Source organism: Vulpes vulpes, chromosome 11 (genome assembly GCF_048418805.1).
Source record: "Vulpes vulpes isolate BD-2025 chromosome 11, VulVul3, whole genome shotgun sequence".
Classification (NCBI taxonomy): Eukaryota; Metazoa; Chordata; class Mammalia; order Carnivora; family Canidae; genus Vulpes; species Vulpes vulpes.
Genome location: NC_132790.1, coordinates 22,446,146 through 22,464,051, shown reverse-complemented (window position 1 = coordinate 22,464,051; position 17,906 = coordinate 22,446,146). Strand labels below are relative to the sequence as shown.

General features: G+C 38.0%; 1 protein-coding gene across 1 annotated transcript; it reads right to left on the bottom strand.

Annotated features, from left to right (window-relative positions):
- Positions 1-4,680: 4,680 nt before the first annotated feature.
- Positions 4,681-12,058, bottom strand: LOC112912116 (olfactory receptor 52E2-like). Its single transcript, XM_025988855.2, has 2 exons — positions 11,150-12,058; positions 4,681-4,695 (listed from the first exon to the last, which is right to left on the bottom strand). Exons 1-2 carry the CDS (start codon positions 12,056-12,058, stop codon positions 4,681-4,683), a joined length of 924 nt encoding a protein of 307 aa, XP_025844640.2.
- Positions 12,059-17,906: the final 5,848 nt, after the last annotated feature.

Genomic DNA, 17,906 nt, shown 5'->3' with positions numbered 1-17,906 from the left:
AGGAGGTGGGTGGGGGAATGGGGTAAATGGGTGAGGAGAACTAAGGAGGGCACTTTGATGAGATGAGCACTTTATACTCTATGTTGGCAAATTGAATTTAAATAAAATATTTTAAAAAAAGAAAATGTGAGTTAAGAGCTAAATACTATTTTACTATTCTGAAAAAAATGGCAATTTCAGAAGTCAATCACAGCTAAATTATCACTTATGAGAGAGAAGAAAATACATTTTCAGAAATGAAAATAGGAATAAAATTTTACCCTCCACGTATTGATACTTAATTTTAACCACTTACTTCATATAGAATACTGTATACATACATAGCACTTCTATGTAGTCTGTCAGTGGGGAAAATGATGGACTATTAATTAAATGATTGTAGAACAATTAGTGTTTCATTCAGAGAGAGACAGGCAGACACACACACACGTACACACACAGCCACAAACCTGAGAGAGAATTAGATCCATATTTCCTTTCATTGAGCAATTCTCCTCTATTAATACACTAATGTCATGTAACCCTCCTAAAGCCCATATCTTAGTTTGGGTTCCTCTGGAAGCATAACCCTGAACAAGGACTTGGAGCATAGCCCTGGAAGTTCACCCCAGGAAACACAGTAATAAAGTGATACACTATGATAGGAAATATAAAAACTACAATAAAATTGCTGTATTGGTTACCATTGTGGGCAACAATATTGCAGTAGTATCTCTGCTGGACCGAACATATCTTAGAATTGTAGCTTGAATGATGAGAGGTTTATACTGCTTTAAAAAAATTGAAAACAACCTAAAAATGAAATATGAGGATAATGGTTAAATAAACTTTTTATATTTATACAGTGAAAGGATAAATATGAGGAAAATATCAATATGAATATATCTCAAAACAGAAATATTGCGTGAAAATGATGTTACAAAAATGGATTCATTATGATTTTCTTTATAAAAATTTCTCAAAAAAACCCACAATACTGTATGTATATGCATACATCTCTTATTTTTTAAAGAATTAAGCATGCATGTCAATCATTCATATCAAGTTTAAAATAGTAGTTATACTTTGAAAATAAGGGAGAGCGATGGGTCCAGAAATGATCCCATTTTGCATATAATTTTTATTTACTTTTATGTTGGCTGGAAGATATATAAACATTCATATATTTATTCTGTTTCCTCTGAGTTTAAAATATTTTGCAGTAATATAAAAATGCAAAGATATCAGAAGGTTGTGTATGATAAAATGTAGTAGACTTTTATATTTAAAAGTAAAATATACTGACTTTTCTGACTGACTGATGAGTGAAACATCATAGGTGAAACAGAGAGGTAAAGCACACAATTATTGGGTGAATCTCTGACACACCATTTTAGATTTCTGCATCTGTCTATGTGAGATGTGTAAAAGGTGGTGCATTCGTGATATTATGAACAGGAAGCAGAGACTAAAGCACACGGCGTGGTTTTATAATTATAATGATAACATCTACTGTTTACTGACTCCTTGTTATATTTATCCATGTTTTGACATGCATTTGTCACATGCACTTGTAATACCCAGAGTAAATCTGAGAGGTAGAAGAGAGTGTAAATTCCCTTTCTTGAAGAGCTTGGACAGGTGAAGTAGGTTGCCCAAAGACATAGAGTTAGGAATTGGCAGAGGCTAGTGTGGAACACAAACACTCTGACTCCACATACTTAGACTTAATCTCTTTACTACGATAGCTTCAGTACGAGCATTATAGAGAAAAGTAAGAACTTTCTTCAAAAAAAGAAAAATAGAACTACTATATAATCCTGCAACTGCACTTCTTGGTAAATATCCGAAGGAAATAAAATCAGGGAGCTGAGAAGATGGAGGAGTAGGGTCCCCAAATCACCTGTCCCCCCCAACTTACCTAGATAACTTTTAAACCATCCTGAACGCCTACGAATTCGACCTGAGGTTTAAAGACAGAACAGCTGGAAAGCTACAGAGAGAAGGGTTTTCGCTTCTAACAAGGTAGGAAGGCGGAAAAAATAAAAAAGAATCCAGTGGAGGAGGGGCCCCTGCGAGGAGCCGGGTTAAGGCCGGGCAGCGAGAGCCTCCGGGAAAGGAAAGCCCAGCCCTGGAGAAGCAGGAACTTTAAAAAATCTGCACCAGGGCAGTGCCGCTGGCTCAGCAGTTTGGCGCCGCCTTCAGCCCGGGGCATGATCCTGGACACCCCGGATCGAGTCCCACGTCAGGCTCCCTGCTTGGGGCCTGCTTCTCCCTCTGCCTGTGTCTCTGCCTCTCTGTGTGTCTGTGTCTGTCATGAATAAATAAATAAATAAAATCTTAAACAAAAAAAAAAAAAAGTCTGCACCAGATTCTTTCTGGATGGAAAGGTGCTTGCAGGGAACTCGGGCAGAACCACAGGAGGGGCAGTGGGGCCCCCAGGTTCCCGGGGTCACTAACAGAGGAAGCACGCCCCGGAGGAGAGCAAGCCACACACCACAGGTGGAGCGGGTAAAGGGCTGGATCTCGTGCCCGGAGGGACCTCGGGAGAAGCTGGTTGGTCAGGCAGGGGCTCTGGGCGAAGGGGGCTGCACCCTGCTGCCTTCCGGAGCCGTGGTCCCCAGAGCGCAATTCCAGTAGCACAGGCCCGGATCCCAGGGTACAGGGGTCACAGCCCAGTATCCTGTGCTCCCCCGGGACAGGCGGAGGTGGGGAGAGCACAGGACAGGGAGGACACTCCTGTCCCCGGGCTCACCCAAGCTATGCAGGTCAATACCCCCACCCCCAGGAGCATCCAGGCCAGTGTGGACTGGGACACTGTGGGTGCTTACTGGGGGAACTGACTCCAGAGGTGGAGAGTTGGCTGCCACCAGTGTTGTTGTTCCTCCTTGTTTCACTCAGTGCCTGGGAGGGGCGGGGCCACCAAGTAACAGAGGCCTCCAGGGGTAAACAGCTCCCACTGAGCCCTACACCTGGCAGGGGGTGTGGCAGCTCCCCCAGGTGCACACACCTGAGAATCAGCACAGCAGGCCCCTCCCCCAGAAGACCGGCTGGAAGGACAGGAGAAGAGCAAGTGCTTGACCCAGCAGCACTAGAAAGTTCCAGTGGAAGTTGAGGGATTTACAGTATATAGAACCAGAGGGTACCCTTCCTATTTTTTTTCTTCCTTTTTTCAGGAAAACACGTTTTTATATCAGACTGTAAATTTCCTTTTTTTTCTCTTTTCTCACCTTAACTACAATATTTTAACACCTCTTCGTTTTTAAGATACTTCCTTTTAGATTTTCATATTTCTACAATTACAGGTCCTAGATATATTTTCCACTTCTAAGATTGCCTTCAACATGCTCAATTTTGGGAGATATACAGGATATGCTTTGTGTGTGTGTGTGTGTGTGTGTGTGTGTGTTGTTTTCTCTGCCTCATTTTGTTTTACAATGGCAGAAGTTCATACCTTCTAAAACATGACCAGTATGCACCCAGAACCAAGTGGTACACTGTGCGGGTTCATTCTGTGAGATGCTTCATTCCCATTCTACCCTCCATCTTTTATTTCATTTATGTTGGTGGTCAATGTTGGAGTCTTCTACAAGTATTTCTCATTTATATAAATTTGGCACTGAGTATGTTATAACCTGCAGAACTTAATATACTCAGAAACAAGAGGACCATCCTCAGGTAGAGTAAATTCTCCCTCCACTACAACTTCGTCACCACCACCAATTCTCAGCCCCCCCCCCCACCTTTTTTTCTTCTCCTTTTTTTTTTTTTTTCCTCTTCTTTGGGATTCTTGGCTTTTTATTTTTTACTACTTTGTTTTAAAATTTGTTTTTCACTTCAGGGTCCTTTTATTTTATTTCATTCTGACCTTTGTTTTCAATTTCTGGTCTCTGACCTAGTCAGAATCATCTATGTGAAATTTACTTAGGTCATGGTTGATATTCTTGACTCAGCCCACTCATACAGCCACTCTGCACTGAGCAAAATGACTAGAAAGAAGAACTCACCACAGAAGAATCAGAAACAGTACTCTCTGCCACAGAGTTACAGAATTTGGATTACAATTTGATGTCAGAAAGCCAATTCAGAAGCACAATTTTAAAGCTACTGGTGGCTCCAGAAAAAAGCATAAAGGAATCAAGAGACTTCATGACTGCAAAATTTAGATCTAATCAGGCCAAAATTAAAAATAAATTGAGATGCAATCCAAACTGGAGATCTTAATGATGAGGGTTAATGAGGTAAAAGAAGAGTGAGTGACATAGAAGACAAGTTGATAGTAAGGAAGGAAGCTGAGGAAAAAAGATAAAAACAAAAGACCATGAGGAAAAGTTAAGGGAAATAAACAATAGCCTCAAAAGGAAAAATCTCCATATAATTGGGGTTCCAGAGAGCGCCGAGAGGGATACAGGGCTAGAAAGCATATTAACAAATCATAGCAGACAATCTCCCTAATTTGGGGAGGGAAACAGGCATTCAGATCCAGGAGATAGAGAGGTCCCCCACAAAATCAATAACAACTGTTCAACACCTCGACATTTAATAGTGAAAGTTGCAAATTCCAAAGATAAAGAAAAAACCTTTAAAGCAACAAGAGACAAGAGATCCATAACTTATATGGGGAAAAGTGTTAGGTTAACAGCAGACCTCTCCACAGAGACCAGGCAGGCAAGAAAGGGCTGGTAAGATATATTCAGGGTACTAAATGAGAAGAACCTGCAGCCAAGAATACTTTATCTAGCAAGGCTCTCATTCAGAATAGAAGGAGAGATCAAGAGCTTCCAAGATAGGAAGAAACTGAAAGAATATGTGACCACCACACCAGATCTGCAAGAAATATTAAGGGGGACTCTGTAAAAGAAAGAGGAAGCCCAAAGAAATAATCCGCAAAATCAGGGACTGAATAGGTATTGCAATGACACTAAATGCATATTTTTCAATAGTAACTCTGAACATGAATGGGCTAAATGATCCCATCAAAAGATGCAGGGTTTCAGACTGGATAAAAAAACAAGACCTATTGGTTTGCTGTCTACAAGAGACTCAGTTGAGACCGAAGGACATCTACAGGCTGAAAATGAAAGGTTAGAGAACCATTTACCATTCAAATGGTCCTCAAAAGGAAGCTGGGGTACCAATCCTCTTATCAGATAAATTAAAGTTTATCCCAAAGACTGTAGTAAGATGAAGAGGAACACTATATCATGCTTGGGGGGGTATATCCAACAAGTTAGCCAGACAATCATGAATACTTATGCCCCTGATGTGGGAGCAGCCAAGTATATCAATCAATTAATAACCAAAGGAAAAACATACTTAGATAATACTACACTTATACTTGGTGACTTCAATATAGCGATTTCTACAATCGACAGATGTTCTAAGCACATCTCCAAAGAAACAAGAGCTTTAAATGATACACTGGACCAGATGGACTTCACAGATACATACATATAGAACTTTGCATCCTAACAAAACTGAATACACATTCTCAAGTGCACATGGAACTTTCTCCAGAATAGACCACACACTGGGTCACAAATCTGGTCTCAACAGATGCCAAAAGATTGGGATTGTCCTCTGCATATTTTCAGACCATAATGCTTTGAAACTTGAACTCAATAACAAGAAGAAATTTAGAAGAAACTCAGACTTGTGGAGGTGAAAGACCATCATGCTAAAAGATGAAAGGGTCAACCAGGAAGTTAGAGAAGAATTAAAAAGATTCATGGAAACTAAGGAGAATGAAGATACAACAATTCAAAATCTTTGGGATACAGCAAAAGCAGCCCTGAGAGGGAAATACATCACAATACAAGCATCCATCAAAAAATTGGAAAAAAACTCAAAGACACAAGCTAAACTTGCACCTAAAGGAACTGGAGACAGAACAACAAATCAAACCCAAAACAAGCAGAAGACGAGAGTTAATAAAGATTCGAGCAGAACTCAATGAAATCGAGACCAGAAGAACTGTAGAACAGATCAACAAAACCAGGAGTTGGTTCTTTGAAAGAATTAAAAAGATAGATAAACCATTAGCCAACCTTATTAAAAACAAAAGAGGAAAGACTCAAATTAATAAAATCATGAATGAAAAAGGAGAGATCACCACCATACCAAGGAAATACAAACAATTTTAAAAACATATTATGAGCAGCTATACACCAATAAATTAGGCCATCTAGAAGAAATGGACGCATTTCTGGAAAACCACAAACTACCAAAACTGGAACAGGAAGAAACAGAAATGCTGAACAGGCCAAGAACCAGGGAGGAAATTGAAGCAGTCATCAAAAACCTCCCAAGACACAAAAGTCCAGGGCCAGATGGCTTCCCAGGGGAATTCTATCAAACGATTAAAGAAGAAACCATACCTATTTTACTAAAGCTGTTCCAAAAGATAAAAAGAGATGGAGTACTTCCAAACTCATTCTATGAGGCCAGCATCACCTTAATTCCAAAACCAGACAAACCCCACCAGAAAGGAGAATTATAGACCAATATCCATGATGAACATGGATGCAAAAATTCTCACCAAGATACTAGCTAATAGGATCCAACAGTATATTCAGAATATTATTCACCATGACCAAGTGGAATTTATCCCAGGGATGCAAGTCTGGTTCAACACTCGTAAAGCAATCAATGTGATAGATCATATCAACAAGAGAAAAAACAAGAACCACATGATCCTCTCATTAGATGCAGAGAAAGCATTTGACAAAATACAGCATCCATTCCTGATCAAAACTTTTCAGAGTGTAGGGATAGAGGGAACATTCCTCAGCATCTTAAAAGCCATCTATGAAAAGCCCACAGCAAATATCCTTCTCCATGGGGAAACACTGGGAGCCTTTCCTTAAGATCAGGAACACGACAGGGATGTCCACTCTCACCACTGCTGTTCAACATAGTATTGGAAGTCCTCGCCTCAGCAATCAGACAACAAAAAGACGTTAAAGGCATTCAAATTGGCAAAGAAGAAGTCAAACTCTCCCTCTTCACCGATGACATGATACTCTACATAGAAAACCCAAAAGACTCCACCCCAAGATTGCTAGAACTCATACAGCAATTCGGCAGCGTGGCAGGATACAAAATCAATGCTAAGATATCAGTGGCATACACTAACAATGAGACTGAAGAAAGAGAAATTAAGGAGTCAATCCCATTTGCAATTGCACCCAAACGCTTAAGATACCGGAATAAACCTAACCAAAGAGGTAAAGGATCTATACCCTAAAAACTACAGAACACTTCTGAAAGAAACTGAGGAAGACACAAAGAGATGGAAAAATATTCCTTGCTCGTGGTTTGGAAGAATTAATATTGTAAAAATATCTATGCTATACAGGGCAGTTTACACTTTCAATGCAATTCCTATCAAAATACCATGGACTTTCTTCAGACAGTTTGAACAAATAATCTTAGGATTTGTGTGGAATCAGAAAAGACCCCGAGTAGCCAGGGGAATATTTAAAAAGAAAACCAGAGCCAGGGGCATCACAATGCTGGATGTCAGGTTGTACTACAAAGCTGCGATCATCAAGACAGTGAGGTACTGACACAAAAACAGACACATAGATCAATGGAACAGAATAGAGAATCTGGAAATGGGCCCTTAACTCTATGGTGTGCTAATATTCGACAAAGCATGAAGGATTATCCACTGGAGAAAGGACTGTCTTTTCCATAAATGGTGCTGGGAAAATTGGAAAGCCACATGCAGAGGAATGAAACTGGACTATTCTCTTACACCATAGACAAAGATTAACTCAAAATGGATGAAAGATTTAAATATGAGACAAGAATCCATCAAAATCCTAGAAGATAACACAGGCACCACCCTTTTTGAATTTGGCCACAGCAACTTCTTGCAAGATACATCTATGAAGGCAAGGGAAACAAAAGCAAAAATGAACTATTAGGACTTTATCAAGATAAAAAACTTCTGCACAGTAAAAGAAATAGTCAACCAAACTAAAAGACAACCTACAGAATGGGAGAAGATATTTTTACAAATGATATAGCAGAGAAAGTGCTGGTATCCAAGATCTATAAAGAACTTCTTAAACTCAATGGCAAAGAAACAAACAATCCAATCATGAAATGGGCAAAAGACGTGAACAGAAATCTCACAGAGGAAGACATAGACACGGCCAACAAGCACATGAGAAAATGCTCTGCATCACTTGCCATCAGGGAAATACAAGTCAAAATCACAATGAGATACCACCTCACACCAGTGAGAATGGGGAAATTTAACAAGACAGGAAACAGCAAATATTAGAGAGGATGTGGAGAAAGGGAACCCTCTTGCACTGTTGATGGGAATGTGAACTGGGACAGCCACTCTGGAAAACTGTGTGGAGGTTCCTCAAAGAGTTAAAAATAGACCTGCCCTATGACCCAGCAATTGCACTGCTGGGGATTTACCCCAAAGATACAGATGCAGTGAAACGGCAGGACACCTGTACTCCAGTTTTTATAGCAGCAATGTCAACAATATCTAATCTGTGGAAGGAGTCTCAGTGTCCATCAAAAGATGAATGGATAAAGAAGCTGTGGTCTATGTATACAACAAAATATTCTCAGCCATTAGAAGCAAGGAATACCCACCATTTGCTTCGATGTGGATGGAACTGGAGGGTATTATGCTGAGTGAAATAAGTCAATCAGAGAAAGACAAACATTATATGGTCTCATTGATTTGGGGAATATAAAAATAGTGAAAGGGATTAGAGGGGAAAGAGAGAAAATGAGTGTGAAATATCAGTGAGGGTGACAGAACATGAGAGACTCCTAACTCTGGGAAACGAACAAGGGGTAGTGGAAGGGGAGGTGGGCAGGGGGATCGGGTGACTGGGTGATGGGCACTGAACGGGGCATGTGACAGGATGAGCACTGGGTGATATGCTATACATTGGCAAATCGAACTCCAGCAAAAAAAAAAATACACAAAACAATAAATAAAATCTGAAATTCTTGGGGATCCCTGGGTGGCTCAGGGGTTTGGCACCTGCCTTTGGCCCAGGGCGCGATCCTGGAGTCCCGGGATCGAGTCCCACATCAGGCTCCCAGCATGGAGCCTGCTTCTCCCTCCTCCTGTGTCTCTGCCCCTCTCTCTCTGTCTATGATAAATAAATAAATAAATAAATAAATAAATAAATAAATAAATATTTTTTTAAAAAATCTGAAATTCTTTATAAAAAAAGAAATAAAATCAGTAGCTCAAAGACAGATGCACACCCCTGTGTTCACTGGATTGTTAGTTGTGGTAGCCCAGATAAGGAGAGTGTCTAAGCATCCATCAACAAATGAATGGATAGAGAAATGTGATATAGGTAAAACAATGGATTACTACTCTCAGTCTTGAAAAGAAGGTAATCTTATGCAAAGTGCAATAGCCAGACACAGAGACAAATACTATATGGTCTCATTTTTATATGGAATCTAAAAAAGTAATCTCATAGAACCAGAGAGTAAATGGTGGTTAAGGAGGGGGGAAAAGAGAGGACACTGATAAAGGGTACAATCTTTCAATTATAAGATGAATAGGTGCTGGGGATCTAATGTACAGCATGTCAACTATAGTTAATAATACTGTATTGTATTCTTAAAATTTGCTAGAGTAAACCTTAAGTTTCTCACCACAAAAAATGAAAGGTAACTATGTGAGGTGATGGATTTGTTAAATAACTTGATGGTGTGAACATTTATATATATATATATATATATTTAAAAAATCACATTGTACAAACTACAGTTTTTATTTGTCAATCATATTTCTATAAAGCTGAGAGATCCACTGTTAATTTATAACTCTGAATCCTCTAAATAACTTTAAAACTAAGATGAAACAAAGTTATTTTTAGGCAAAGAAAGGGAAACTCACTACCATAAAAGTTGTATCAAGGAAATATTTAAGTTTATTCTTCAGGCACGAGTGAAATCTTTACAGATGAAGTAGTAAAGATGCAAGAAGGAAAAGATAACAAAGAAATAGTAAATATTTGGAAACATTTAAATGAATATTGACTTTCTGAAACAATAACCTCATGTGTATAAGTTTTAGAGTTTATAAGAAGAGAATTAAACCAACAATAGTATATTCCAGAAAGTAGAAAAAGGACTACATTTTTTAAAGATCTTTTATGAATAGAAAGCAGAAAGACTGCTTGTTTATATTAAAATTTGATAATTTGCATGGGCATCTGTGGGACAATGGCAAAAGTAACTGTAAAATTATGAATAAAATCAAAGCAAAGTATATGAGATTTAACATCCATGGTTAGAAAATTCTAAAGAGGAAAATCTTTGTTGTGTAAGATCTGTGTCTCAGGTTGAAGTAAAAGATAGTAAATATAAGATTTAATTAATAGAAAAAATAATTATGTTAAATGGGCATAAAATTTGTAGCGTATTTAAAATACAAAAATTGTCAGACTGGTTTGAGTATAAATTCTTTGATACTTGTAAATAGAGACAAATCTAGTTATCGAGATGTTAAGAGGCTGAAAGAAAAATGATGAATGTTTATAAGTTCAGTTTAATGACTAAATTTAAACTCCATAAATTCCATAAAGTCAGAAAAAGTGAAATAGTGACTATTTTATCACCAGCTGCCTGCAGTTGTGAAAATACAGTGAGAAAATGATTATATTCGGAGAAGAAAGAAGATCCATGAAACATCAACTAATCTAGTGATAATGGATGCATTCAAAACTTTGACATAGGGCACGTGATCCAGGAGAACCGGGATCGAGTCCGTGGTGGTCTCCCTGCATGGAGCCTGTTTCTCCCTCTGCCAGTGTCTCTGCCTCTCTCTCTGTGTTTCTCATGAGTAAATAAATAAAATCTTAAAAAAAAACTTTGACAAATAAATATCAGATATTGAAATGAATAAAGTGACATGACCTACTACATGAAATTTTATGGGATGAAGAAGATGTAGCAATGTATATTGGGAAGTGGCCTTAATAGCAGATGGAAATTAAATGCATTTCAATACTGAAAGAATAGAGCCAACATAGATACATATTTTAACAGAATTTTTATGAAAAGGTATGTCTCTGATTTAAGTTTCATACAATGTCATATTGAACTACCCATGTATTAGGTGTCATTCTTTTTCCTTTCATTGTTTCTGTAATAATAGTTTCTTCACCCGGTCATAGATCTGCTTGGTCCTGACTCCATATATGACAGGGTTGAGCATTGGTGGCACTACAACATAAAGATTAGCCAGGAGTATGTGGATATAGCGGGGAACATTATGGCCAAAGCGATGTGTCATAAAGGAAAAGAGGGCCGGTGTATAGAAAGCAAGAATAACACAAACATGAGAACCGCACGTGCTGAGGGATTTGAGTCGGGCTTCACGGGAAGGAAGACGGAAAACAGCTCGCAGTATCTGAACATAAGAAAGGGCAATGCCTATGATGTCAAATACTAGATTACAAATTGCACATAAGCCATAAATAATATTGATCTTGATGCTGGCACAAGAGAGACGAGCAAGACCCATGTGTTCACAATAGGTATGGGCAATGACACGATTCCCACAGAAGGGCAATCGCAAAATCAGAAATACAAAAGGAATCACAAAAATAAATGCCCTCACTAACACACCAACACCAATCACAGAAACAACCCTGTTGGTGAGGATGGTGCTATATCGAAGTGGGTTGCAGATGGCCACGTAGCGGTCATAAGCCATTGCCAACAGGACAGCTGACTCCATAAGTGTGAAGCTGTGAATGAAAAACATTTGCACGAGGCAAGCTCCAAAGATGATCTCTCTGAGGTTGAACCAGAAGATTCCGAGCATCTTGGGGATGGTAGCTGTGGACAGACCCAAATCAATAGTAGCCAACATGGCCAGGAAATAGAACATAGGCTGGTGTAGGCTGCTCTCAGCCTGGATGACAAACAGAATAGTGAAGTTCCCTATGAGTGCAATTGTGTACACAGCACAAAAGGGAAAGCCAATCCAGAGGTGCAGTGTTTCCATTTCTGGGATCCCCAGCAACAAGAAGGAAAAGAGGTGGAATTGGGTATTATTGGGAGGGAACATTCTATTTGGTAATAAATCTTCAGAAATGTATGCGGACCCAATCTACAAGTCACCAGATAGTTTCTATACTGCTAGAGACCTAAAGATAATAGAAGACACTTAATTAGCTACTTCTTCTCATTATCACCATCATCACCAACAGACACCCCCTTCAATTTTGACCAATTTAGGATTCTGCTAGCTTCTAAATATAGTGATGGAAATCAACTCCAGTCGATTAAGAACACTCTGGGATTAAAACACAGGATGAATAATAACTATACAATAAACACATAGATTTAACAAAATATATACCAAAATATTAGAAATATTTTAATTAGTTAAATTGGTCCTTCTTTTAGTATTTAGTAATTATTATTCCAAAATATAATTGGGAATAATAGTGAAAACAGCAACATCAAATACCAGTTATTGTGGTGCTGCCTATTATTTACAAGGCTTTTTGTCAGATTCTATGCAAAAATCATCTCCAATATTTAAATAAAAAAGCCCTTCAAGAAGACCATTAATTTTATTTTTATTTTTCATATTTTACTTACTTTACAAGTAAGTAGCTTATCAGAAGTTTAAAATGCTTTCAATGAAAGGTCTGGGAAATTAAGTTAGGGAGGAAATTAGCAAATGGAAATAAAGGAAAAGATGTGTTTTACCTATGCATCTGTAGGTACTATACAACCACATACACACAGACACACACACACACAATACTCCACACATGTACAAACACAAATTACAAATCTTTTTTAAAAGTCACAACACCTATCTGAATAAAACTTGTTAGTATTTCTCATTTTTAGCTAAGGGAATTGTGACTTTAGAGTTGAAGACACAGGTCAAAATGTTAATAAAAGGACTAGTGAGAGAAAACAATTAGGAATATTGGATAATTAGACACATGATAATTCAATCATTTTTGAAGTTCCCTAAACCCTTATTATATGTCTTCATGTAGCTTGTATAGCATTTGATAGGTTATTTCCAAAATATGTACTCATTCATGTGTGCAATTATTTTATAGTAAAAAGTATGTCTTCTGGAGTGCCTGGGTGGCTCAGTCGGTTAGTGTCTGCTTTCAGCTCAAGTCATGATCCTGGAGTCCTGGGATGGAGTCACCCGCTTCCCCGCCCCGCTCCACCCCATGGGCTCCCTGCTCAGCAGGGAGTCCGCTTTTTCCTCTCTTTCTTCCCCTTCTCCCCCATGGACCTGTGCTCTCTCTCTCTTTCACTCACCCAGTCTCTCTCTCTTAAATAAATAAATAAAAACTTTGGGGGGAGGGGATGGAGGGAAGCCTCTCTTCTGATCATTTGAAGATTCCATGGTGGCAATGCTAATGGTGACCTCATTTTCAGCATGAAAATCAGTGTATTATCTAGACGTTGATATAGAGGGGCAAATACCCAGAAGAATGTGATAAGCGAGGTATGGAATAAGCAGTTAAATATGGATGGGAGAAAAATTAGAGAGGGAGACAAACCATGAGAGACTCCTAACTCTGGGAAACAAACAAAGGGTTGCAATAGGGGAGGTGGGCAGGGCGGGGGTGTTGGGGCAATGGGTGACAGGCATTGAAGAGGGCATTTGATGGAATGAGCACTGGGTGTTATGCTTAATGTTGGCAAATCGAACTTCAATAAAAACAAGTGAAAAAAAAAAAAGAATATGGATGGGAAACATGAGAAGAAGCAAAGCCAAGAGCAAGAGATCCTCTGGCGGTTTCAATAGGAACAGAGGCTATTTCCACAAAGTTATGTTATTAGAGTGAAATTAGGAGTATTTTTAAAAGGTATGATTGATAATGGATAAGAGGAGTAAAAGTAGGATTCAGTCCCCAGAGGCAAGTTTTTCTGTGGAAATCAGCAAAAGAAATCAGCAAAGTCTTCCTTTTTTGCAGTATTCATAATGCAACAGTTTCTCAATTGATAGGAAATTTACTTAAGGCACTAGTTATAGATCTGATTGCAAAGGGTAACAATAAGCTATCTCTGGCTTTTCTAAGAGAGACAGAATGGTACTATATTCTGTGATTGCAAATAAAATAAGGGAAATTAGTCTCCCCGGTCATACAATTATATTCTGTATGACACAGTATTAGATAATATTAGTTAAGTATCCAGAAAGTGGAAGGAAAAAACCAAGTAGAAGAAAAATATAGACAAAGAACACAGAAACCAAGAGTAGAAATAGGAAATATGGAGAAAGGAACAAGATCTGATTTCTCTGCAGTTATCTTTATGCTCCTATGACATTAAGTAGTTTTTCTTAAATAACTATTAAAGAATAAATTTTGTAAAACCCCAGGGACAACGTGAATATAAAGGTGAGACAGAATAGTAAGGATAGTCTAACCCTGTTGACAATTTCTTCAGGAACTACAAAAGTTTAAATGGAGCAAAGTTACAATGAAATGGATGTGTTGAAGGAAAGGTTACTAGTCTAGTCATCTTGGTTCTTATATTCTCAACCCAAGATACCTACAAGCTTATGCTTAAGCCATCTTGAACTTTTACTCCTTCCCCAAGATATTTTATCCATTTGATGTTACCGTAGGAATACCCCGATATTTTCTCCTTGACTCCCTTGTGTTTGAATTGATAAAAAATATCAGTGTTCTGTCTAAGCTTCTCATGGAGAAAAGTTCAAACAAAAAATTTTTTGAAAAGCATCCTTCAAGACATAATCCAGATCCATACACAAGGTGTTGGTGACATGATCTCTTCTGTGTTCCTACAAGATCTAATACCAATCTGTATTACAGCATGATTACAGGTGTCACTCATCCTTACATCTCTGTATCTAATTTAAAATGTAAACCACTGGGCAGCCCCAGTGGCTCAGCGGTTTAGCATCACCTTCAGCCCAGGGTGTGATCCTGGAGTCCCAGGATTGAGTCCCGTGTCGGGCTCCCTGCATGGAGCCTGCTTCTCCCTCTGCCTGTGTCTCTGCCTCTGTCTCACTGTGTCTCTCTCATGAATAAATAAATAAAATCTTTAAAAGAAATAAAAATAAAAATAAAATGTAAACCACTTGCCAAATGTCCAGAGTCTATTATATTAAGTTAATATTTAAATGATTAATAATTTTAAAATGATTGGTATTAATAAATAAAGATTAATGGTTAAGACTAAATAATTAATGGTTATAAAGAATTCCTGGATCAGACTAATTCATTCTCTAATTTTCTTGTTAATAGTTTCATGATAATGTATGCATTACTCTTTGGTTAAATAAATACTACAGAATGGTTTTTTTTATGTGTCAGAAACTGTTCTGAGACATTTTAAAATTGAGGCCTGTGCAATCATGTGTAATAAAAAAAATGCTCTATATAATCTGATGCAGTGTTTATAAATAAGCATATGCAAGAAAAACAAATTTCTATAAATAAATTCACAGAACTATCCTACAGTCAGTGAAAGAAAATCTATATCAACATTTTAATCTAATCATGCAGTCTATTCTTGAAATTAATACAGAGTAGGATTTCTCAAAATTATGACATTCTGATCACATGTACATACCTCTTCTTAATAGCAAGATCAAATGCTTCCTTGTAAATGTCAACATGGTCTTATATCCTGATATCTGTAGGTGAAAATGTAGACTGTAACTGCATTAGTGTAAGCTGCAGAAAGATAAATGCTGTGATATTGAACATTTCTGATTTTTTTCCAGCTCTCTGGTTTCATTCCATCATTCTCTGGTTTTATTTTTGTTTTTTTCATCTTCCTTTAGACACTTTTTCTGCTGACCATTCATTAACTGTTGGTGAACCTTAACCATCACCTTTAGCTACTATTATTTCTCATCCAGTTTGATCTCTAGGAACAATCTCATTCACATACATTGCTTTAATAACTATCTTCATAATGAAGAATCTGAAATAATAGTTCCCAACCCTCGGTATTTTATCAAATTCAGATTCTCGAAATTAAATTCCTTCTGGCAATTGCTTTCACTTTTCTTTTGCCAAATATTACAAATAAAACATTTTTAAAACTGAATTCCCAGCCCTGCCTCTACCAAACTCTAGCTTTAACTTCATCTTACTTTCCCTGTTGTTTAATTTTGATAAATGTCATTACCATGTAACCAGTGGGTCCACTCGGAATTAGGAGCAACATCCATTTCCTTTCTCCACCTGTTAAAACAAAAACAAAAACAAAAAACACTCTTGATTCTATTTCTAAAAATAGCACGAAAATCAGTACCAATAATCATTTCTTGGGTTGATTAAGTCACAGCACTTGCCAGTGCCTGAGAGCACGAGCTCTGCAGTCAGGTTAATTGTGCTGAAACCTGGCTTCATGACTTACTCTAGAGTTGAAAGAAAGTAAAGAAAGTATTACTTAGTTGCTGTGCATGCTTGCACAAGAACTGTCACATTGATACACCTCAGTTTCTTCACCTAGAAAACAGAAATAATAAGTGTAAATAAACCTTTAAGAATGAAACCCTTAATTTTAGATAATTCTCTTAAAACACTGAACCATGTTCCAAAGATACTAGTTGTCCATCATTCTTTAGATATCCGACAGACTGATTTTTCTAAAATGCATATTGAATGGATTCAGGCTAAAATCCAAATTCTTTCACTAAAACTTTTTAGATGGTTTTTCCTAATATGATCTTACTCCTTCTCTAAGCATCAGTCTTAGCCTTCTTTCCCTGAAACTTACTTCATGTCTCTTCCTATTTCCCTTTTTCCCCTCAGCCATCACTGTGACATGAGGATGCCATGTGAGCTGGGAGATGGGAAAGACTCACCAGACTGAGTACCAGGATGCAATACTGTCTCTTTTTTGTCTCAACCTGTTCAGTCTTTATGAGGATGCTGCTCTTCGCCAGGGGGAAGCTTTCAATAGAAAATCCCCTAGGGGGCGTCTAAGTGGCTCAATCTGTTAAGTGTCCAACTCTTGGTTTGGGCTCAGGGCATGATCTCAGGGTCTTGGGATTGAGCCCCACATGGGGCTCAACGCTCAGCAGGGAGTCTGCCTGGGATTCTATCTCTCCTTCTGCCTCTCCTCACTCCTTCCCTGCTCACATACTCTCTCTAAAATATATAAACAGATGAAAATATTTAAAAAGAAAATCTCATGGAACCAGTTTTGTGAAAAACACAAGGTCTCTGAAGATACTAGTTTCTAATCTGGTCCTGAGACAGGAATAGAAAGCCATGACTTTTAAGGAAATGAAGGCATGAAAAAGTAAGGTTTCTTGATCACTTGGTCACTTTGCAAGTCTCCATTAACCTTTTAGTTCCTTGCTCTGTGTTAGAGCATAGGATGACTGATACAGGCCATTCTCTCACCTTCCCGCATCATCATTTTGGGGGACAGTATAATTATGTGTTCAAGAGCAGGGCTTTCAAGCCAGATCACTGCTATTCTACTTGTAGCTCCAACAATTTGCTGAGATACATGACATCGGTCAGACAATTTAACCTGAGAATTCGGTTTCCCATTTATTTTTCAGTTGTTCCCTCTCTTTTATGGCACCAGCCTACTTCTCACTCAGAGTTAAACTCAAATGTAATCATGTACTTTTCAATTCTTTTTATGGATATTTAACATTGTGCTTACATTTTGAGTTACAACCAAAAGGCAAAATTAACATAAAATTTGGTAGTGGAACCCTGTAAATCTTGTAAATCAATAATTTTAAGCAGATGCTAATACTGTGTCTTGGGTATTGCAAGTCAATCCTTATTCTATGAAAAATAAAAACTTGATTGGTGCAGGTACAGTCCTTTTGCTTTCTTTTTTTCCCAGTTACTAACCAATATATCTCAAAAGTTAGGTTAGTAGAGGCTTAGTTAATGCCATTAGGCTCTTCATGAGTGTGTGATCAC